This window comes from Hyperolius riggenbachi, chromosome 6 (assembly GCF_040937935.1).
Source record: "Hyperolius riggenbachi isolate aHypRig1 chromosome 6, aHypRig1.pri, whole genome shotgun sequence".
Classification (NCBI taxonomy): Eukaryota; Metazoa; Chordata; class Amphibia; order Anura; family Hyperoliidae; genus Hyperolius; species Hyperolius riggenbachi.
Genome location: NC_090651.1, coordinates 318461775 through 318486610, shown reverse-complemented (window position 1 = coordinate 318486610; position 24836 = coordinate 318461775). Strand labels below are relative to the sequence as shown.

Below are 24836 nucleotides of genomic sequence, written 5' to 3'. Positions count from 1 at the left end.
ATGAAATTAAGGTAGCAACCAATCAGGTTTCATCTGCTGAATGAGATAAGGATTCTAACTCCACGTTGGCTTTTATGCTTCAGGCTGTACTCTGTGCAATAGTACTGAGCACTGGAGAAACATCACTTGTGACTCCCCTCACCTCCAGCAGTGTCGTCGGTGTGTACAGCGTGCACTCTATAATGCACCCCCCTCCCTCTCCATTCTCCTCCCCCTCCGCTCAGGTGCAGCCATCATACCGCAATACGCTGCGCCTCTGGAGCGTACCACTGCACATGCTGCAGGGGGAGATCCCTTCCAGCGCCCTCTGGCGGACACTCGCCTCGGAGCCCTCCCACTACCGCCCCGCGAAACTCGAGCTCCGTCCTCCCACGCCCCCATTTTCCCGTTGCCAAGCAACGGCGTCTTGCATCGCTGGCGTCTCTTCCCGGCGTGCACTGCAAGCAACATGGCGGCTGACAAGTGCTCGGTAATGTGGAGCAGCGGAGAGAAGGAGGAGTGAGGGGGATGGAGGATTCCTCCGTATTCCTGCTGTGCCTGACGGCCAGCAGCGGGGTGCCTCTTTTCTGCAGGAGCAAAGGTAGCAGCCGCCAGGTAACCACATTCCCCAGCATGCTCTCTCCGGAGGAGCACTATAGAGGTGCCCATACACTTGTAGAAAAGCATCAGCTGGGGCAAAAGAGCAATCCCTCGCAGAACAAATCTGACGATCAAATCTCTCCTCACACTAGGCAGCAAATCTATGAAAAAGTTATCAAACTGCATGTTTGCACTGTTTGATGCTGTGATAGTGAAGCATACTTTTTATTAACTGTATGCTTCACTGTACTTAGCTGTATGTGATGACGTGCAGCTGCATTTTTCCGTTGTGGTGTGACCTAACGGCAACATTGTAATGCGGGACACTGCAATTCAACACCTATGTGATGTTCACAGTGTGGCGAATGCGGTTTAATGGCGTGCGGCATCGCAGCGAACTACAGGCAGTGCATTAATGCAAAATGTGCATGATAACGGTGAAGCACAGTGTCTTTATTGATTTTATGCTTCATGCTAAGCAAAGCACAGATAATGTGTAGTTCAACTTTCCCATTCCATTCCTGCCTTTATAGGGAATGCAACGGCTGAACAATTTTAGGAAAAAATTGAATTGAGCGATTTGTGTCTGAAATTGCAATTTCGATTCATGATTTCCTTCAAATCAAGCTTTGTTCTCCCTCTTTGCCTGATTGTTTCGACTCTGTCTCTCTGTGCCCCCTTTGCTTCTTTATGCCTCCTCTGGGTCTTTCTCTTGACCCCTTTGTGTCTCTGTCCCTCTCAGTCTCTCTGTGCCTGCTCTGTCTCTGCCCATTTTGCATCAGTCCTGGACATAACTTCCAGCATGAGTTCAGCGATGCCCATCTATCCACTTTGCCTCCTGCAGGCTATAAAGCACGGAATACTTCCTGTATGTCACGTGACATACAGGAACCCGGAGTTTTGCCAAACACAAGAGCCGGCAGATGGCGATAGATGACGGACAGCGTTTTGACTCGTGCGGAAGGTATGTCCAACGCTGCGGGCCGCACGCGCCGGGACTTTGGTGAACTTTGAAGCCACTTCTTCAAACTACCCCCATGTGGAAATGACGTGATCGCGATAATTGCTGCTTTGTCGATTCTGAAATTGTGATCTTGGTGATCGTGATTTCGGTTTAAATTCTATTTATCTTTCAGGCCTACTGGGAATGCCAAAAGTACTTGCATTGCAGATTTTGGTTCTGTTTTAAAGAGACTCTGTAACAACAAAAACCTCCCCTGGGGGGTACTCACCTCGGGTGGGGGAAGCCTCCGGATCCTAATGAGGCTTCCCACGCCGTCCTCTGTCCCACGGGGGTCTCGCTGCAGCCCTCCGAACAGCCAGGCGACAGAGCCGACTGTAGCTTCAATATTTACCTTTGCTGGCTCCAGCGGGGGCGCTGTGGCGGCTTTTGGCACGGAAATAGACGGAAATACCCGATCTCCGTCGGGTCCGCTCTACTGCGCAGGCGCCGGAAACTTGCGCCTGCGCAGTAGAGCAGACCCGACGGCGATCGGGTATTTCCGCCTACTTCGGAGCCGACAGCCGTCAGAGCGCCTGCGCAGGATCCAGGAAGGTAAATATTATGTCACCGCTGCACGGAGGGCTGCAGCGAGACCCCTGACAGGTGGAGGACGGCGTGGGAAGCCTCATTAGGATCCGGAGGCTTCCCCCACCCGAGGTGAGTACCCCCCAGGGGACGTTTTGTCGTTACAGTTCCTCTTTAAAGAAAATCTGAAAACAACCACATAAAGGACACCTGAACTAAGAGGGATAAGGAGGCTGCCATATTTATTTCTTTTTAAACAATACCAGTTGCCTGGTAGTCCTGCTGATCTCTGGCTGCAGTAGTGTCTGAATCATACCAGAAACAAGCGTGCAGCTAATCCAGTAAGACTTCAGTTAGAAACATCTGATCTGCATGCTTGTTCAGATTCTATGGCCAATGTATAAAGACTATACACATGTTTGAGTACGGTCTTTATACTTGATCTTTGATCTTGATATCTCACTTGATATGTGATAATTTTTTATTTTTTTTTAATCCTCAGACATTTCCTTTAAGTTGGTTGAGGCGGCTGATAGCGACCGCCTCAGCTAATAATCGGGCAGCATGTGTACATCAGCTCCCAACCCACAAGTGATCCACTCACCCCCAGCGACAGCAATCCCATTGTTCGCACCGCCTGCAGCGTGAGGTCGCGCATGCGCCGCTCATCATCCCTCTTTTACCCCCCACACAGAGCAACATAGCACGTCGTCGGCTACACAGCTGACACCTGTGTTTGCAACTTGGCCCAGCGATGTCGTCCAAGGGGATCAGGTTCTGCTCCCCCGACGAGCGACATACGTCAAAGGTGTGTACACACCATTAGACTGAGGATCAGTGAGACAGCCAGCCAGTCGCCTGCGTAGTAGAGCGCACCCGATCGGTTTTGGCTATTTCCATTTGAACCCATTGGAAAGCTGATACTGCAGCTGCGCAGCAGCACAGATAGTAAATATTGCCACACGTGGTGATCGGGGCTGCCAGCGCTGGCTCCCCTCTGGTGAGGAGGACGGTGGAAGCCTCATTGGGATCCAGAGGCTTCCCCCTCCCAAGGTAAGTACCCCCCAGGGGCAGGTTTTTTTTTTGTTTTTTTATAGATCCTTTGAATGCAAACGAGTGCATTTACAGTGTTAGGAAAATATGCCTACCCAATTCTAGAGTTCTCCTAACAAATCTGCATGTTAAATGGTGTTCAGACCGATCTTGCCAATAACAAGGATGGGCTTTCACAGAGGGGCATTTGCTGTAATCATGTTGAAAAATGCATATTTATGAGTGTGGTTTGCAAAAGTTGCAGCATGATTATGTCTGAGGACTTGAGTTTGTTTTCCAGCTGACTTTCTCTGTGATTGGGTCATTGAATGGCGTGCACATGTTTGCCAATAACCAGGATGTTCTGCTGACTTCCACACGTATGGAGAACAGCCGGGTGCTGTGGAGAACTTTCCATGACAGGTGGGTGAGGGCAGTCAGCGATCTGATTGGTGCACGGCGTTCCGCTGAAGCTTTCCCATCAATTTCCTGTGACAATAGCTGATACTGGAACACTGCTCTGCGCAAATCCTGGGTACAGGACCTCGGATCTGGTTACCCACTGTCAAATCAGTGAAGCTGCATATAGGCTGTTAATCACTTGAGGACTACAGGTTTACACCCCCCTAGTGACCAGGACATTTTTCAGAATACAGCACACTTCATCTTTAAAGGATACCCAAAGTGACATGTGACATGAGATAGACATGGGTGTGTACAGTGCCTAGCACACACATAACTATGCGGTGTTCCTTTTTTCTTTCTCTGTCTGAAAGAGTTAAATATCAGGTATGTAAGTGGCTAACTCAGTCCTGACTCAGACAGGAAGTGACTACATTGTGACCCTCACTGATGATAAATTCCCCTTTTTATCTCTTTCTTGCTCTCAGAAGCCATTTTCTGCTAGGAAAGTGTTTTATAGTTGGAATTTTTTATCAGTGAGGGTCACACTGTAGTCACTTCCTGTCTGAGTCAGGACTGAGTCAGCCACTTACATATTTGATATTTAACTCTTTCAGACAGAGAAAGAAAAAAGGAACACAGCATAGTTATTCGTGTGCTAGGCAGTGTGCATACCCATGTCTATCTCATCATGTCACATGTCACTTCGGGTATCCTTTAACAGTATATTGCACAGCTATACAACTTACTACCCAAATTAATCTTACCTCCTTTTCTTGTTACTAGTAGGGATTTCTTTTGGTGGTAGTTTTTTTTAATTTATTTTTTTATTTTAAAAGAGTCTTTTTTTTTTTTTTTTTAATTACTGTAGTCCCCTCCTCCTCCCTCCTCCTTCCCCCTAAATTGGCCCTGGATGGCGATCAGTCCACTCCATCTCCACTTCCTCATTGTGAGCCCCTCGGAGGGACAGTTAAGTGTCCCCTGGACAGCTCTGCACTAGATCGCAGTGCTGTACAGATGTAAACAAAGAGGTGTTTTTTTTTTTTTTTTTTTTTTTTAAAGAAAACCTGTAACGAAGAAAACCTCTCCTGGGGGGTACTCACCTCGGGTGGGGGAAGCCTCCGGATTCTATTGAGGCTTTCACTGTCCACCTTGGTCCCACGGCGGCAATGTAAATATTTACCTCCCCGGCTCCAGCGCAGGCACAGTATCGGCTCTCCGCTCGGAGATAGGCGGAAATAGCCTGCGCAGTAGAGCGGACCCGATGGAGATTGCCTATTTTCGCCTATCTCCCTGCGGAGAGCCGCAATAGTGCCCCCGCTGGAGCCAGGAGAGGTAAATAGATCAGCGCTTATCTGCACTTGTCAGGCTTGTCGAGGGAGGATTCCAGGACATTTCGGGGGAGCCAGCGCTGGACTGCCTGCAGCTACAGCGGTGGGGGGGGGGGAGCCTCATTGGGACTATGAGGCTTCCCCCTCCCGAGGTGAGTACCCCCCAGGGGAACTTTTTTTTTTTTTGCTACAGGTTCTCTTTAACAGCCTGCCAGCCACGATCGTGGACTGGCAGGGTGATCATGGAGGTCCGCTCCTTGTCTCTGCAGGGAACGATCGTGCATGCATGTGCATATTACCTGCTAAATCGATCGGCATTATGCGGTCCTGTAGCTGCCACCCGCCCACCGCAAGTCATCTTCTCATCTCCCTAGCAGCTCTGTACTCTCCGCTAGAGGTCCAGGCTTCTCTGTCATGTGACAGCAGTGAAGTGTAGACCTCGAGCTTGCCGCTGCAGGAGAGGTAACTATAGATACAAGCATGCTTCCAATGCATGCACTGTATATGGGATCATGCACTTCTGTCTCAAATACACACACACACACACACACACACACACACACACACACACACACACACACACACACACACACACACACACACACACACACACACACACACACACACACACACACACACACACACACACACACACACACACACACACACACACACACACACACACACACACACACACACACACACACACACACACACACACACACACACACACACACACACACACACACACACACACCCCTCAATTGACCATCCTATTCAATAATTTAAATCTGATGAAAATCCATGCCGCTACAAGCATGACAGATCAATGATTTAACCGATTTCATGGACATGCTGGAAAGATCTCAGTCGAAGTGTACCTAAACAAAATGTAAAAAAGGAGTGTCACTTACCTGGGGCTTCTACCAGCTCCCTGCAGCCGTCTTGTGCCCACGCAGCTCCTCAACGATCCTCCATTCCCATGCCGCAGATGAGTTTTGTTTTCGCGAGCGGGCCCCTGCGCAGCCCTGGCCATGCATATATTTGTCTGTGGTACCGTCCGCAATAGCGTCCTGCGCAGGATGCTATTGTGGACGGCAACACGGACAAGTATACGGAGGCAGGTGCAGGTGCAGAGGCCTGCAGACTCCCAGTCAAGCGAAAAAGAAACGTAGCCGACTTCATAAACTGACTTCATGTGGAGCACCTTTTTCTGTGCTCTAATATTGGTACATAGCATGTTCAGTGTTATTAGCATCTATTGCATGTATTTTCAGGCGCAGTGGTTGGGGGGATGGCTGGCGATACCTACAGTGTGTTAGTTGGGGGGGAGGGGGGGCTGGTTGCATTCCAGATAAGAAAGATGGATATACACCTGTCGATCTACCACCAGATCGGCCATCAGATAAATCCCGCTCTGATCGAACCTATTGCCTGTCCACACACTGCAAACAGATTTCCAATAGGTTTCAGAATAAAATCTATAGGAAACCGTCCTAGGGCTTCCCCTGCCATGTGAGGGTGGTTGTATATTGCCCTCCCACCCCCACCCTCGTTGGGCCCATGGTGAGTGTTAAAGGCTCGCCTGCAAATCCTTGTCTCCTCCGGTGTCCAGCTTCACTTTGAATTGTCAGTGCAAACCTCTGTACCATGTGATATGTGCATGTGCTAAATGTATGTGATGACGGCATGAGATATTGATAGATGTACATAGGGGGAAAATGTAGTTCTATGAAAATGCTAAATCAGTAAAAGTTGATTACAGAGGGAAAGATTGCTATTGACATTTAGATCATGGGTGTGTTTGTCATCAGCTACCCTCCCTCACACGGACATCATCTATGTGAAATCTCACACAGCCTGAGATCACCTCCCCGTGACATCATCAGTAGCAGCCTGTGTTTTGTTTTTTTATCTCCTCCACCAGTTTGCCGGAAAAATCCCAGCAATATGAAAGGAAGGGAGGGGTTCCTCCAATAAATGTAAAATATTTTAGATTTGTCATCATGCAGCTGAAAGAAGGCTGCTATTTATCATTTAGAAAATAGATTTTATTTCTGAAATCTTGTATTTTTAATTTGGGTCCACTTCCAGCAATTTCTTCAAAACCTCCAATCAAACAAATTGGAGCAGATTGCTTGAATTGAATCAAAATAAAAAACTGTAACGTGTGTGGCCACTTTCATTGTTTAGAGGTGCAAATCTTTTACGTTACTCAGTTTTTCAATTTTGTATTTCCAGCATTAATCTCATAGTGATGTCGTGTGAAAGTAACACCAGTGACCTCTCTTTGAGCAAACTTCTGGAGAATGTGTTCAGCGCCATGGTAAGTGCATAAGGCCTCTGGTGTGGAGAAAATACAAGCTCCAGTGATGCCAGTATCTTAGCCATGTGGACCCTGATTATTTAGTATTTATATATTATTTAGCGCCAACATCTTTCCCAGCACTCTACAGAGTATTTAGTCTTGTCACTAAGGGCCCTTTTCCACTGCAAACGCATGCAATTTTGATGTGCGTTTTTTATGCGTTTGTGTTTTTCCGTTTTTCTGATTGGCAAGTGTTGTCTTGAAAATAGATCCTAGTGGTTAAATCAATGCAAAACGCATTTCTATCTGTTTTTCATGCGTTCCTATACTTTACATTGAAACGCAAAACGCATCATAATCGCATAGACATGTGTTTGCGGTTTTTTTAAAAAATCGGAATGCAGCAGTAACAAATAGAACATTAGTAGCAAAGAATATTCTCATATTTTTATGTTCAATTATATAGCTTTTTTTTTTTCTTTTTTTTTTAGAACATTGCATCATTCTGTCAAATTTGCAGTTTAGGAACCACACTCTATAAAAGCAAAGCAAAAATTATGACCCTTTGGACTGTTTCTTAGCTGTTTAAGTGCTTCAGAAAACAGGACTGTATTTGACCCAGTGGGTTGAAGAGCTCAGAGAAGCTCTTTTACACAGAAAACTGAAGGTTTTTAACTCTTCCTGTACTGGAAAACAATATGAGACTGTTCTTTGCTACGAATGTTCTGTTTCTTAGCTGTACTACACATACAATTCATTATCTCATAAGTTTGTTCTCCCCACCTGCCTGCACAGTGGCTGGCTTTGTCCATTCAAACATAGTTTGCATCCGCACTCCAATTGTTACAGGTATATGTATGTACGGTGTGCTAGCCACAGGACTAAAGAGCAGGTTTGATAAAGGAGAGCAAAAAGAAATCCTGTACAAAGGGCTGCACCACCAATTAGAAATGTGAAAAAAGCTTTATTACATTTTCTGCACAAACATTATAAAAACATTTAAAAGGATACAAGGGCTGTACCCAACAATTCGCCACAATACAATAAATTGCGGAAACAAATCACAAATGCCTCACCTCCTAAGTCTAGAATGAGCCCTAATGGCTGCCACAAAGGTATACTCAACGTGGGTTCATTGAATTGAGCCCACCATTGTGTACATAAGACCCGGGTCTGGGCTGGTTTGTAAAAAGTGTGAACCAAGAGATGTCCTATATGTACCCGTGAAGTAACAGATAAGAATTGTGCTAAGATATGACAATATGCTCATAAACCATAATAAGTGGTAAACATAATTGAAAGTGACCAGTGCATATGAGGATCACGGATACCAAATAATTAGGAGGTATACATACATAGCCCAAGGCAATAGATGGAGGCAGCCATGGAGTGAGGGTGGAGGGAGGCACACAGGACGCTCATCGTGGCTGGCTTTGTGGTAACCCACATTTGTGAACATTACTCTTCTCCTTGCATTGCAAAACCAGCTGCTAAAGAGCATACTACACTCTATTGGGCTCTCGGTTTCACCTGTTTGTATTTTTTCAAGTTGTAGCCAGTGGATGAGTTGAAGTGTGTAGAATGAGTAGCTGGTGGTTCTCATTGTGTCCATTGCCCTTCATTTCATCAAGCCAGGCTGCGGACCAGGGCAGTTTCCAGGCTATAGAGCTCCCCGGGCAAAGGTGTAGAAGTTGCGCCCCCAGAGATTTGTGCACACTATTGCAGTGCGGTAGCCAGAGTGCCCCCCCCCCCCTTTCCCCCCTGTAAGGTATCCGGAGTGCCTCCTATAGATGCGCTCTGGGCAATACCCTGTCCAAAAGGGACATGCTGCAGACTCAAAGTAGACAGGTCAAAGACTGATTTCTATGGGCCAATTCATACTCACCCTTACATTTACAGTAGGTCTATTGCAGAAAAGTCTGATGGTGTGCATTTTACTGGACATCAGATTGAATTGCAGTTCATCTGGTGAATGAACATGCCTGTGTTCTAATGTGGTAACAGGCCATGCAGCGTACCCTGCCAGTGATCACAGCGCATCTATTAGGCGGTATGTTCCCGGAGTAGTGTGAGCCTAGCCTAATGGGCTGCTTCTCAGTGTAGCTAATTACTCCTGTAGCATTATGGAAAGTTTTTTTTTTTTTTTTTTTTTTTTTTTTTTTTTTTGTTTAGTTTTTTTAGGCAGTCCACAATCCACAGAGTACAGATTCCAGGCTGGCAAAAGTGCAATATTAGCTGGGAATTGAAAGATATTTTTTTTAATAACGTTAAGGCCGTTTTTTTCACATCAAATGTGTGTTTGCGATGCCCTGCCCCTTCCGCATCGCACCGCAATGCACAAAATGACATATTCTTTGCTGGACAGTAGTACATCACTGGGATTCATCATATTCCCATAAATCTGGGCATCTGCGCCTCCAACAAAATGTTTAAAATCTATGCGCCGCCCATTGATTTACGTTACTTCTGCTGCTGTGTTGCCATGGAAGTCGCTGCTAACGTTCTTTTGACTTTGTAGTGGCTCGACAGCGGACCGGGAACTTCCAGCGTGATGCGGTAAGTGTGCTAGGCCCCATTGCCTTGCCGTTTCATTACTCTGCGGTAAAACAGTACCACAGTGCTGGTTTCCAGTGGCAGTGTAAGAGGGCCTCAATGACAAAAAGTCTTGCAGAGAACTGAAGAGTTAGTAACAATTTTGGGTACTTTTCCGTTAGCCGGGCGCAACTGAGCTAAGTAATCATTCTATGTTTTTTACTGGACGTCTCGCTGCGGCCAAATGTATCAAAAGTGAGTTAATTTAATTAAATGAAGCCGGCGGCAATGTAACAGATGAAGCCGTCGGCTTCGTCTCTCTCTCCTCCCCCTGCCTCTCTCCTATAGAACACTGGCAGCCGCCCGAGAGTCGTTCGTCGCAAGAAACAAGCAGAGCGGGGAGGCTGCAGACATTGCTTCTGCCAGCACCCGCTCTGCAAGAACGAACGGCAGGATTTCCTGCCGCTACGAACGACTCTGGGGGGACACGCGTGTCCCCGGCTGCCACTATTGTATAGGAGAGAGACAGGGGGGTGGCTGCCAGTATTGCATAGCAGAGAGGCAGGGGGAGAAGAGCGAGAGACGAAGCCGGCGGCTTCATCTGTTACATTGCCGCCGGCTTAATTTAATTCAGTTAACTCACTTTTGATACATTTGGCCGCAGCGAGACAGCCAGTACAAAACATAGAATCGGTTACATTACTTAGCTCAGTTGCGCCCGGCTAACGGAAAAGTACCCAATTTTCAGTAAAAGTGGCACCTCACCTGTGACCCAAACGCTGCAAGGTGTGGGTACTGGCCTCTTACCCACCATGCCAGTCACTGATGCCGAAGAAAGGCTTCACAGCTCTGACGCTACCATTCAGCCACTTAGTCCTATAGAGGAGTCTTCTATCTGACTGCTCACTCACAGTGATTCAATTTCCTATTCATTTTCTAGGTTCTTATGATTGGGCTGGATGACCTCATGAATATAAAAAATGTAGAGAGATTAAAGAAGGACCTGAGGGTAAGTCAGAAACTATCTTTGGCTTATTAACCTAAGAAATGAAAATCATTTACGGTTTCCTCTCCTCTACCTCTCCTCTGACTTCTGTGTAGTGTGAGAATTCTGACCAAAAAGTATTGCTTATCATCATTTACACATATATGAACATTACTACTTTATAGTAAAAGAGATGCTGACCTAAAGAGAGGGAAGAAGCAGGATCCTATTCTTCCCTAAGTGCTCTGATGTCCTCCCCTCGCTGAGCACAGCCCCCGGAAGATTGGTGAATATACCATGTTGCCAATCATATTAGTGCCGCGCACCTCCTCCTCCATCAGCGCCCGCACATTGCCGGAATTGCTCATTTACAAGCTTCTCCATGCTACTTCGCATGCGCAGCAGTGCAGTAGCCCCACAAGCATGGGCGCTTGCGCAGTAGCATGGAGCCACTCGTACACGAGCTCACAACAGGAGAGGGGCGCAACCCCGATGGGGAGGGAACACACTGAGTAATGGGGGGCATTGGAGCATGGAGGAAAGCTGCAATAGAAATCCTGAGGCTTCCCTCTCTTCAGGTACACTTTTAATTTAACGACCGCCTAACGCCGATAGGCAGCGGCTGGTCGTAAGTGGAATTACATGGAAACGGCCGCTCCATGTCAGTTCACGGAGGGTGTCTCCGTGAAGTCTGCGAGCCGCCGATCGCGGTTTGCAGGCTAAATGTAAACACGCAGGGAAGAAATCCCCGCTGTTTACATCATACGGTGCTGATGCACAGCAGCGCCGTAAAGGAGATCGGCGATCGCCGGCATCTCATAGGCTGAAGTCTATCAGAGGCGGCGCAGGACGGATATCCGTCCTGCGCAGCCCATAGAACGGGGGAGAAGGGAGGTAAGGGCAGAGAGGGCGGAAATCGCTGCGGAGGGGGGCTTTGAGGAGCACCCCCCGCAAATCACAGGCAGCCGGCCACGATCAGACCCCCCCAGCAGGACATCCCCCTAGTGGGAAAAAAGGGGGGGGGGGAAGTCTGATCGCCCTGCGTGCCACCTGATCTGTGCTGTGGGCTGGAGAGCCCACGCTGCACAGATCAGGCAAAAAGAGCCCGGTCCTTAAGTGGTTAAAGTGACACTGAAGCGAAAAAAAAAATGATGATGAATTGTATGTGTAGTATGGATAATTAATAGAACATTAGTAGCAAAGAAAATAGTCTCATTTTTTTTTGTTATGTTTTTTTTTTTTTTTTTTTTTTATAACATTGCATCATTCTCTAATATTTGCTATTTACACACTACACTCAGCATTCATTTTAAATGATTTCACAGAGCAGGCTAGTGAACTTTTGAACTTTGCTCTGCAGAAAAAACAAAATACAGTGACAGACACTTGAGATAATAAGCTTCAGAAGACTGAGCTCTCTGTGACTTTGGGAGTCGTGGAGCTCAATGAAGCACTTTTGCTTAGATAACTGGAGTTTCTTAACCCTGCCTTTACTGGAAACAATATTAGACTCCTATCTCTGCTGCTTATGTTCTATTTCTTAGCTGTACTACACATACAAACCATTATATCATAACGTTATTTTAACTTCAGATTCCCTTCTAAAAAGTTGCTGGGCTATAAAATAAGCCGGTCTATACATATAAACTGCCAAATGTAAAATAAAAATAAAATGGCGTGTGTGAGCATGCTTGCGTCGATTTAAAATCGCACTTGGGGCAAGACTCCTTATCTGGAGGAGCGGCTGCAACAAATCCCAGGAACAATATCAGAAATCTCTGTCCAGAAGATATATATTGTGCTAAATGCACTGAGCATTACCACATTTGGTAATGCAGAAAACAGCTGATTTTACCGAACAGTTCGTTAAATGTCAATTCACTAAGGTTGGTATCGCATGGAAAACTAAAATGACTGATTAGTGCGATAAATACCTCTATAAATGTAAATTCAGAACAATTCTAGCATTTGGTAACACAAGTGAGATGTTTGGTATTTTACCTCCAGCCTGGAGCTGTCAGTAACTGACAATCAGCCATTCAGTAAACTGGACAGGCAAAGGAAACGGCCAATAGGAGGAGCCACCCCATTCTACTCCTCACTCCATTGGTCCTGATATACTGCTGGGCAGGACAGCAGAAAGGAGAAAAAAAAAGGCACAAGATGCAGGAGCAGGGCACATTCATAGAGATTTAGAGGCGTAGCTAGGCTTTTCAGCGCCCGGGGACAAACACAGTTTTTGCGCCCCCCTCTGACCAAATTAGGTATGGCCACTCATCAGAATGTGGTCATGGATGGAGCCAGATGTACACATGTTGTTTAGATAGCCAGATGTGCCCCCTTCACCCCATTTAGATAGGCAAAAGTGTCCCCCTTTAGATAACCAGGTGTGCTCCACTTCCCTCTGTTTAGATAGACAGATGTACCCCTCTTGTTCTGCTGCTGTTAACACTTCTGCACTCCTCTGCAGAAGGAGAGAAGTAGTGGCACTCCGGGCAGCCAGCAAGCTGCCTCTAAATCACTTGGGGGTGCGGTGGCCATGCTCTGCGCCCCCTTGCAGTGCTGCGCCCGGGGACATGTGTCCGCCCTGCCCACCCATAGCTACGCCTCTGTAGAGGTTTCCGCTGTATTACTATTAGGTGTGCACATCAAAAGACTGATGCAGCGAGAGGGAGTGTCGTGCACATCTAAGGTGATGCTAGGCATGTCTTTTACTATTGTAAGTTACCCCAAGGAGCTCTTGCGAAGGAGCAGCTCCTGTTCTAGGCAGACCCTGGTCAGATATGGGAGAACATCACCACAGCAGAACACAGCTTGCTGCCAAGACCTACTCCACAGCTGGTTAGACTTCTACATTTTACCAAACAGGTCTTAGGGAATTGAAGCCTTGGTTTTTCCTAAATGAGAAAACTATTACTGCATGTTTGAAAATCTTGAATTCATAAAAAGTCTAAAATACCGAAAGGTCTTCGTAAATTGATCCCATTATATATGCCATTCAGGAGTCGGGCTGTTCAGTCCATTAGCCAGGTTCAATGACAAGTACAGAAAAACTGGAAAGTTAGGCGCCAGCAGCAATTTTGAATGATCCTTGACTTCCTGTCTCCTGGGATTTGTCCCACTGTGCATATAGTCTTCTACAGAGTTGCCTTCTTCTCATACTTCATGAATATTCTTCACACTGCATTATACACATTAGTTGTTTAACTGGCGTATGACCGAGTAGGTCCCGGAGTGTTTGTATTGTTGCATATTTGGATACTTCAGGGTCAAAGAGATGGGAAAGGTTCTAAGTGTTCTCTCAAGTATTAATGTATGAAACTTAAGTGTGGTTAAAATGTACCTCTGATCAATAATGCAGTATACTTACATTACTGGAACTCACAAGCCAGTAGATTGGCTAGGTAGGAGGATAGACCATGTATGCTTGAGGAGATGAGGACTTTAATCACGCTCTTGTGCTCAGACCTTACTAAGTACAGCCAGTCTATATTTTGGGGTATGGAAGGAGGAGACTACCGGTAGTACCCCAAAGCTCCAGTATGAACACCACCAAACTTTATTTTCTGATTGTCTGGTGAATAAGCACGCACCAATCTCCCACAATCCTTTTTCTTGCAAAGACAAGGCTACCTCAAGGCACATGGGTTGTTTTCATACCTGGAAATTGATTTTAGTCTTGTTTTTGAGATACTGGCTCATCACTCTTATTGTTTACAGCAAGAAATGTTGACTGATGGATAGCCTGTACTTTTCATTCAGTCTGTGCTGATAATAATCAGCAACATGAAGGAAATCCGCGCCGAAAAAGATATCACGAATGGAGAGGGAATATTTGAAGACCACAGTTTTGCTTTTGTTTTGTTTTTCTTACATATTTATACAGAAGACCTGTTTTTAAAGAGCCACGGAAGCGTAAAAAAAAAATTGATGAATTGTATGTGTAGTATGGATAATTACTAGAACATTAATAGCAACGGAAATATTCTCAAATGTTTATTTTCAGTTATATAGTTTTTTTGACTTTGCATCATTTTTTTTTAACATTGCATCATTCTCTAATATTTGCAGTTTACACACTACTCAGCATTCTAAGTGATTTTACAGAGCGGGCTAGTGAACTTTTGAACTGAACTTCTGCAGAAAGGAAAAACCATACAGTGCCAGACACTTAAGATAACAAACTTCAGAAGACAGAGCTCTCTGTGACTTTGAAAGTCGTGGAGCTCAGTGGCTCTTTTGCATAGATAACAATTGGAGTTTCTTAACTCTTCCTGTACTGGAAACAATATTAGACTTATGTATCTGCTTCTAAGGTTTTATTTCCTAGCTGTACTACACATACAAATCCTTATATTATGTGTCTCTTTAAGGGGGCCTGATGTCAGGAATGCCGATCTATTCATCCTTATTTTTTTGATGATTATGGTTTTCCAGTAGGAAGGCTGAACAAGGATGTCAGAATGTGCCCGACTGTAACCTCCAGCCTTCTATTTTGTGCAGTTGTTTCCATCTCACTATATTGAATGCCAATTAGCAATGATTGTATTTAGACTACAGGACAGTACTTTATGCCTAGTAGACACATCCAATCTTGATTGGCCATTTTTACCACTTTAATGTATTATGAGAACTTACCTACACAATTTGTCCATAGTATTAAAAATCTGCTGAGCCTCATACTACATGGAGGTGGTAAAATTGGTCACTTATTGGCCAATAAAAATTGTATGTGTGTAACTACAGAGACTTTGATTGCTGACCTGGTATAAAAAGCCTGGTACATTCTTTCAATTATGATTGGCCAATCCCTGACCAATTTTACCACCTCTGTGTACTATACCTACACATTCTGCTCATAATATTCAAGATCTGTTGACTCTCATACTACATGGAGGTAGTAAAATTGGTCAGTGATTGGTCAATCATAGTTGAAAGTGTGTACCAGGCATAAGCCTTGTACACACCTCCCATTTTGATTGGCCATTCATTGATTTACTTTACCACATCCATTTAGTATAAGGCAGTGGCATAGCTAAAGAGCTGTGGGCCCCATTGCAAGTTTTACATTGGGGCCCCCAAGCACTCTATACATAGCAATTGATACGGCGGACCAAAACCTGCCAATGGAAACTACAATGTCAGAGGTGCAAGACGGGGATGGGGAGCAGTTTAATGATTAGCACTATTCAAAGAATCTATAGAAGTAATTATCATGAGCACAGGAAGGACCAATAGAGAGATACTACTGCAGTTAAGGGGGGGGGGGGGGGCTTTGGGGCCCCTCTGGTCCAAGAGCCTTGATGTGGACGCAACCTCTGCAACCCCTATTGCTACGCCCCTGGTATGAGGGTCTGCCTACACAAACTGTTCATAGTTTTTCAAAATCTGTTGACCTTCATGCTACATGGTGGTGATAAAATTGTTGAATCATATTTGAAGGTGTGTACCAGGCTTTTGGTCTGCCAGATATAGTTACTGAGATTTAATCCATCATTTAATGGTTTGACTTTTTTTGAGGTTGCCAGAATAAAACCCTTGTGCAGGCAGCATCTGTTATCAGTGTTTGCTCTACTACCAGCCTTTTTCTCTCTCACTGACCTCTCTGCTGGTCTCTGTAGGCTTGCTACAAGCTGATAGATAGCTTCTTGACGGAGTCTGAGAAGATGGCGGACCTTACACAATGTGTGGACTGCATCATCGCTCATGACGTGGCGATCCTTCAGGTCGGTGCAGGGGTGTAACTGTGGGGGGCAAAAGGTGTGTGTGTGTGTGTGTGTGTGTGTGTGTGTGTGTCAACAACTAACCTTCCCTTCCTCCACATCAGGTGTTTTTGTGGCTACGCTCTGGCAAGTGTCAGACCCTGAATTAAATCTCCCTCTGAGTTGTCATAACTCGGAGAGGGGATAGTATTTAACGCCACATCGGAGTTTAGCAGCAGCAGGGAGAGCTGTCACTCGGCTCTCCCCCCGCGAACTGGTAGGCGCCCACTCAATATGTACTCAGTTTGTGAACAAAGGAAAGCCATTCAGGTTGTTGTTGTTGTTGTTGTGTGGTTGTGTGCTTTTTTTTTTTTTTGCAAATATATATGCAGCTTGGAATTGGACCGATGAAATCAAACCGCTTAACATATTCTTCAGTGCCTACAGAAGATATCTGTTCTGTACAAATTACATAGACAAACTAGCAGTGCTGAGTCAGCAAGTATAATATTAGACTTGGATCCCATTATTTATGGTGTCTTTAAGCCCAACGCCTACTCCTTTTTTTATATGTTGTTATAGGAAATCTATTATAAATATACTAATTATAATTTCTTATATTGACTGTAAGCGTGCAACATAAAAGGCATGCCATATATGTCAGCCAAAATCTCAGTATACACATTCAATTTTGATTGGCCAATTTTACTTTGGACATTATTGGCTCCACTACATCGACAGCCATCAGCCATTTTCTCCCTGGACGCTGCTCTAGCTGAACACACCTCCAAGCTTCTGATAGGAGGCTTGTTGAGAAGGGGACGTCGCAGCTGTCATTTGGAATAAAGAAAACTGTGAGGAAAGTGTGACATCTAAAGAATGAAAACATTTGTGAGAAATAAACACCAGGATCCTTGCCCGTGGCCTTCTGCTACCACCCCTGCTCGCGCAGCTTTACTAGACCTGTTCGGTTGGTGGCATGGAAAGTGTTTCCCCGGAGCTAGCGGTTTGAGGGGACCCAGTAAATAACACTATTAATGCCACCAACCGAATAGGTTTGGTGAGGTTGCATGAGTGGAGGCGGTAGCTCAAGTGAGTGCCATGACTGACTGCAGTGGGTGAGGGTCCTGGTGTACAATTTTAGAGGGAAGCAGGAAAATCGGTCCCATATGAGAAATGGACATATGGGGTGCCGCCATTGACTTTAGTGTTAAATATCGGCTATTGGGCGCAAAACTGGACAAAATTGTTAAGCTGTTTTGCGCCCATTATTATTTATCGTTTTTACCATACTAAAATGAAAAATATTGTTCTAAAATTAGTTTTTACAATTATCATTTTTTATCGTTTTAACTCTTCAATTTTCGTTTTTAGATTTATAATTGTTAATTTATCATTTAGACGTGTAATTTTACGTTATCTTTTTTACATTCTTTTTGAGATTTTTAATTTCGGGGTCTTAGGGTTAGGCACCACCAGGGTAGTATTAGGGTTAGGCACCACCAGGGGGGTCTAAGGGTTAGGGATAGGTAGAGGGAGGATTCTTTGTGAGAGTAGGGTTAGGTTTAGTAGTAATAAGACAAACTTTAACTCTGTGTTTTTAAATCGCCTAAATCAGTTACACTAAAATACCGTTTGATCGATGGAAAGGTGCTATTTTGGACAAAATCGTCCAATAAAATTTTTGTGAAACTAAAAGATATGATTAAGATTACAGCTAATGTTTTGTACCGTTTAATTTATACTTTACATGTATTTTTACAGTAACACGTTATCAATAGTTTCTGATAAATGTCAGACGGAAACATGATTAAACATGAAGTATGTGTCTCTAGAATAATAATTGTCAAAAATGAATTTTAAAGAAAGTGATAATTTAAAACGAAATGTATTTGTAAACTGATATTTTTATACTTATTATTGTAAAATAAGGCATTCGGCTGTATCCTGCGCCCTTTTTTCATATTGCCTCTTCTGCACGCTTTTTGAGTTTCTTACAAATAAACTAATTTTTATTCTGTTAACAATTCTGGCCACTAATCAAATCAAATATAGCTTTATTGGCATGACCAAGCTTCAATACAGGCATTTCCAAAGCAGGGGGAATGAGGGACATGGGATGGGGTGGGGGTGCAGTGAGTTAGCAGTTCGTGGACATTTGGGGGGGGGGGGGGAGTTTACAGTTCATTTAGATGTCACATTTTGCACACAGATGTTTTTTTTATTTATTTTTGTCTTTCTAAATCCGATTCTGTCCACTAGATGTCACACTTTCCACGCAGTTTTTATTTTCATTCACCATGAAATGAAACCTACGATTTTAAATGTGGTGTATTTCTACTTAACCTGGGGCTTCCTCCAGCCTCATAAGGTACGTGGGCTCCCTCGCCATCAACTCCGGTGTCTTCTTATCACCCCGGGTAATTTGGCCAGTCGTGGGTACATACCGGGGCTTCTTCCAGCCCTTTGAAGTTGATCAGGCCCCACGCTAAAGCTCCGTTCTCCAGCAAGCTGCTTTTAGTTTTGGAAGCTTGCTGATCCAGGCTGGTTCATGGGCTTATTTGTGGGTGCACTCCTGTCACTGGGAGTGCTCTGTGCATATGCAGAAGCCCATGAGCTTTTGAAACTAAAAACAGCTTGCTGGAGCTCCCAGTCCATGCGTGCAGCTGCATAAGACATTGCACTCTAGATATGAGGAAGCGGGCAGGTCTTACGAAACACGTTGTCCTTTCCTGTGTCCAATAAAATTATAATTCTTAAACCTCTTACCTGAAGTAAGACTTTTTAATTAAGCACTTAAAGGGGCTGGAAGAAGCCGTAGGTGAGGAAAGTGTTTTTTTTTCCTTCGTCACTTTTTATAGATCCTCTTTTTCCTTTAAAGTGGACTTGAACTTTTGCACAGCACAAAATGAAAACATACAGAAATGTAGCCTGTATGTATTTAGAGTTTGGCCTGTCTAACCCCCCTTATCTGTGACTAAGCGCAAGTTGTAATTTGATGCCTCAGCTGTGTCAGTTAACTGCCATGGCAGAGCGCTAATTGGTAAACACAGAACGTTAACCCTATGTCTGCTTCTGTGAAAGGAGGAAGTAGACACACTGCAGATGTATTGCAGGATTTGTATCAGCTGTAACAAAGGTTTTTCCTCAAAGGTCATTATGCTGTTGCTTATCTTTTAGGGCAGAGAGGAAGTTCTGAGTTCAGGTCCTCTTTAAGTGAAGTTTGATTCAGATTGTTCAATCAAAGGTTCTCATGTTTTGGAGACCAAAAGAGAAGATAAGCAATCCTCTAAACCTGGCCTGGATTGATGAAGGAAAGACAGTTTGTGCTGTGGGCGCATGCACGTTATTACAAGCACAGTAGCACTATTTCACATATGTGTCATCTAGTCTCACTGTGGTCCTGAGTGTAACAGGTGGGAGTGGCTGCATTAGTGGGTGACATCATTCAGTCATGCCTGTAACACTTCTCTTCCTTCTCATCACAGGAGAGCCTTGACGGTTTCACGCAGGCTGCAGAGAGTGACTTTGGCTGTCTCCTGGCAGGAGGGAAGGTGGTGGTGGCCACAGAGAAGTGGTGGAGGTTGGCCTCGCAAGATGTGATGCTGCTCTGCTGGTTGGTAGCCTCATTATCCTCCCATTCATCAAGGGATTACCCAGTGTACCTTCCGCAAGGGAGTCCTACAGTGAGTGACCACAAGAAGTGACTTCACCTGCAATTATTTTACTTTTATCTGGCAGTGTGTGAGACAGTTATATGCAGCCTAGTATGTTCAGTATAGCCAGTTAGACATGTCCCCTTACAAATTACAGCTGGCACCTAACTTTCTAGTTTTTCTCTTTCTGTCAGTGAAGGTGACTATTAAAGGAAAACTTAAGTCAGGAAAAAAAATGACATTTACTCACCCGGGGCATCCCTCAGCCCCCCGAAGCTGGATGGTGCCCTCGCAGCCCCGCTCCGATCGTCCTGTCCCCGCCGGCGGCTACTTCCAGGTTCGGCGACAGCCGCCGACAGGCTGGGAACGCGGCTGATTTTCCGCGTTCCCAGCCGCTATATCACCCTCTATGCTGCTATAGCGTATATATATACGCTATAGCAGCATTTTCCGCGTTCCCAGCCGCTATATCACCCTCTATGCTGCTATAGCGTATATATATACGCTATAGCAGCATAGAGGGGTGATATAGCGGCTGGGAACGCGGAAAATCAGCCGTGTTCCCAGCCTGTCGGCGGCTGTCGCCGAACCCGGAAGTAGCCGCCGGCGGGGACAGGATGATCGGAGCGGGGCTGCGAGGGCACCATACAGCTTCGGGGGGCTGAGGGATGCCCCGGGTGAGTAAATGTCATTTTTTTTTCCTGACTTAAGTTTTCCTTTAACCTCCCTGGCGTTCAATTTTCCCAGGATTTCTGTGCAAAAAGTGATAAAGTTTATTTTTCAAACTTTTTTTGAATTTCATTCCAGCTGATACCCCCTTTCCCATGAGAAATCTTTTCCTTTTCTCAAACATCATTATCAGGGGGGTCTGTATGGCTAATATTGTGGTGAAACCCCTCCCACAGTGTGATGTCAGTACCATGGTCCTGACAGTTTCCTGTCTGTGAACCTGATTGCATTGTGGGAAATGGCTGTTTACAGCTGTTTCCAACTGCCAAAAAAGCAAGCAGCATCTCCTGCCACTGACATCAAATGTCAGAATATAAATCAGGGAGAGGAAAGATTTTACAATGGGCAAACACTATTGTAAAAACGAAGCACTTTTTTATTACATTATTTTCACTGGAGTTCCTCTTTAAGTGAAAATTGATAATATAAACAATTGTATCTAATCATCCTGCTTCTAAAATGACTTTTAGATATTATATTTTCAGGTTCTGTTTAAAAACTTAAAGCGGAATAAAACCCTGCATTTCAACTTTGCTCTAAAACATTATTTACAGCATATTATATGCAACCAGCATTTTTTTTTACTAGACCAGCATTGAAAGGGTTAAACACAGAGGTTTAAAGTTCCGTGGAGAGATATGCAGAAGTTCAGATAGATACATTTTAACTAAATAGAATGTAACAAGTTATAAATGTTACACACTCTTTGGCTGTTCTCCAGCTCCTCAGTCAGAACAATGAGTCACATTCAACACTTAGATACATTTATGTAAACAAAATGTATCTATGTCAGCTTTGGATGCGTCTGTAGAAATCTAAAGGAACTTTAAAGCTGTGTGTAACCCTTCCAATGCTGGTTTAGTAAAAAAAAAAAAAATGCTCTTTGCATATAATATACTGTAAATAATGTTTTAGAGCAAAGTTGAAATGCAGGGTTATATTGCGCTTTAAAAAAAGTAGATTTGTCTCAGCTCAATGACACAGTCTGTCCCATGTCTCAAAGGGCTAAAATATATGAACTGTTGACCCTTTTTTTTATCTATCCCTTGCTCAGAAATTAAATTCTCTGCCAGTTTAGTGTTTTATGGCTGTAATACCTTATTAGTGACGGGCGCTGTAGTCCCTACTGGAGACATTCAGTTGCATATCTGAATATTAACTCTTTCACGCAGAGAAAGAGTTAATTTGTGTGCTAGGCACTGTATATACATGTCTGTCTCTCTCCCCCATGGCACTTTAGCGTTCCTATAAGCTTCCTGCTGCCTTCAAAATTGGAGAGGCCGGTTGGTAAATTTCATATAATTTGCCCACCCCTGGTTTGCCCTTTTACTATTTTCCTATATCAAAGTTCTGCTGTTTTCCTGCATAAAAATGAGACTTTTTTTTTCTTTACTAATGTTCTATTCCTTATCGGTACGACACATACAATTCATTATATCTCACGTTTTTCATTCATTTCTTGTGCACGTTTCAGGTTCCTCATCGGCTGCTCACGTTCCAGCTGGTACCCGGTGTAGATGTGTGTATACTCTGCGGCCCCGCCCCGTCTCTGCAGAAAGTAGAATCTGAGGTAGGTACTGGTTTAGTCGTCCTTCTCAGGAGTTCTAGAAAGAAGTCTGTGCACTTCTGACATCCTTGTGGATTGCATACACTGTGCTCTGCTGATAACGCAATTGCACAAGTGGGTCAGGGGGTGTTAGTGAGAAAAGTAAATACATTTCATAGAACATGAAAGTAAAGTGCCAAAAAATACTCATCATATCCCCTTAATTTCTTATCTGTAGTACTAAAGCACCGTATACCTACTCAACTGGCATTGTTAAAAAAAATTATAAAAAATCAATATCCGACAGTTAGCATTGAACAACATCGGAGCACTTTTTAATCCTGCGATGGCGTTAGCGAAAGTGCCAAAATGAGGACTTGGAAGTGTGTAACTATTATTAGATAGGGGAAAAGGGAGATGGAGTTTTTAATTCGATTCTAACCTAGGCTCTCTCTTTTATTGGTATCAAAAGTGAAAATGACTATATTCTAAATGCCAAAGTGTGGAACAGACAAATCTTTAAAAACAGCAGAGAACCTCCCAACACATGTAATACGGTTCACCCTGATATGAGCAGCGGATCATGCACAGTAATGTGTGCACTAGATAGAAATGCTTTATAGCTGGATCTGCAGGCTTGCAGCTGGGTATATGGGGCATTTATCAAGTTCATCCGATGATGACATAGCTTCACACAGTTCCTGGATCACATAAAGGGGCACTACAGCGAAAAACTGTAAAATTTAAAATATGTGCAAACATAAACAAATAAGTACATTTTTTCCGGAGTAAAATGAGCCATAAATTACTTTTCTCCTAGGTTGCTGTCACTTACAGTAGGTAGTAGAAATCTGACAGGTTTTGGACTAGGCCATCTCTTTATAGGGGATTCTCAGGGATATATTTTCAAAAGCACTTAGTGAATGGGAGTTGCTCTGTCTAACTGCCAAAAAACTGTGTAGGGAGCAGGGAAGCTGGCCAGCATCATTGTTTAAAACCTTTTTCGGAAATATCTATAAAGAATAAAAGCCTTGCTGAGAATCCTCTATAAAGAGATGGCCTAGTCCAAAACCTACCACTTCTGTCAGATTTCTACTGCCTACTGTAAGTGACAGCAACATAGGAGAAAAGTAATTTATGGCTCATTTTACTCTGGAAAAAAAATACTTTTTATTTGTCTATGTTTGCACATATTTTACATTTTACAGTTTTTCGCCGTAGTGCCCTTTTAATATCACCAAGCAATGTAGAAGCAAAATTTGACGGTACATAAAAGAATCGGGTGCTACTTGTGGATAGTCCCAATCGCAGACCTCCAAACTGACAGGCAGTAATGCAAGTGCCGGAAAGTGCGTAAATAGCCCGTTTCCACTAGAGCGAATCTGCATACGTTTCCTGCATGCAGATTCGCATAGACAATACAAGCAGATGGGCCTGTTTCCACTTGTCAGTTTTCCTGTGCGTTTTTCTGTGCAGGATTTTTTCTGCATGGCAGAGCCCGCAGAATTCGCTTGAAAGTGGAATGCGTGCGAATCGCAAGCAATGTATTTAATAAGGAAATCACAGGCGGTTTTGGCATGCGTTTTTCCCGCGATTTCGCATATAAACTAATGTAAATTCACACAGGCAGTGACATGGTTAAAGTCGCATTTACCCTAACCTATGCAAAATCGCATGCTAAAACACGGCAAAAAACTCATGCGGAATCGCACCCGAATGCGATTTAGTCAGTGGTGGTTATGCGGCGATTTCGCACCGCACAAGTGGAAACGGGCCCTAGAGTAATCGTTTGTTATTGTTCGATACTAACCACAAAGGGCTCGTTTCCACTATTGCGGCATGCGTCTGCGAGATGCACGCCGTCACTGAGCGGGTGGGCGGGATCGCAGGCGAATCCCATGAGCCGTGCAATGCACGGCTATGGGATTCGCAGCCTCCGCAGCGAATTCTGCAGCCAGTACCGGCCGAATCGCTACCGCAAGCAATTCGCCCGGCGGCGCCATTCTCCCCTATGGCAGAGTTTCCCCGTGCGATTCATGTGCGGGGAAACTCTGCGGAATCACGGCGGTTTCCGCACTAGTGGAAACGAGCCCTAACCATGATTATCATCCAGACCAATCTGCCAGGATGGATCGGCCTACATGGACTATAGGGGCTCATTGACATTGGCAGTAAAAACGGTCCGAACTAAACAGACCGGATCACTAGATATGTGATCGGATCCTATGTTAATTGATAGGATCCATTCAAATCGCTACGTTTTGAATGGAGCGCAGGCTTGGGTCGGCCGCAATTAATTCAGATCACCTGATGCATTGCATTGATCCCGCTAACGAACGGATGATCATGCAAGAAAAATGTATGCCCAATAAAAATGATTTGTTAGACGGATCAGTTTTTACACGGATCAGTTTTTGAGCTGTGCAGTGTGAACTGGCTCTAATTGCTGTCTTTTTTTTACCGGCATTGAAACACTTTATTTTATTTATTTTTTACGATTATGGCG

At 44.4% G+C, this 24836-nt stretch overlaps 2 protein-coding genes across 3 annotated transcripts in view; one reads left to right on the top strand and one right to left on the bottom strand.

Moving 5' to 3' along the window:
- The window catches only part of LOC137521711 (cathepsin D-like), a 72340-nt gene extending 71993 nt beyond the window's left edge, over nucleotides 1-347 (bottom strand). Inside the window, exon 1 of one of the 2 annotated variants that reach the window (XM_068241354.1) lies at nucleotides 240-347. In XM_068241354.1, the coding sequence (XP_068097455.1) occupies nucleotides 240-277 (38 nt within the window). In that variant the 5' untranslated portion in view covers nucleotides 278-347. The other variant, XM_068241355.1, reaches the window with a different exon arrangement.
- Nucleotides 348-373: 26 nt separating this feature from the next.
- FUZ (fuzzy planar cell polarity protein) overlaps nucleotides 374-24836 on the top strand; it is a 63665-nt gene continuing 39202 nt past the window's right edge. The window contains exons 1-7 of the mRNA XM_068241352.1: nucleotides 374-594; nucleotides 3441-3562; nucleotides 7114-7198; nucleotides 10653-10721; nucleotides 16319-16423; nucleotides 19888-20085; nucleotides 22259-22354. Of these exons, the coding sequence (XP_068097453.1) occupies nucleotides 508-594; nucleotides 3441-3562; nucleotides 7114-7198; nucleotides 10653-10721; nucleotides 16319-16423; nucleotides 19888-20085; nucleotides 22259-22354 (762 nt within the window). The 5' untranslated portion in view covers nucleotides 374-507. The remainder of the gene's footprint in view (nucleotides 595-3440; nucleotides 3563-7113; nucleotides 7199-10652; nucleotides 10722-16318; nucleotides 16424-19887; nucleotides 20086-22258; nucleotides 22355-24836) is intronic.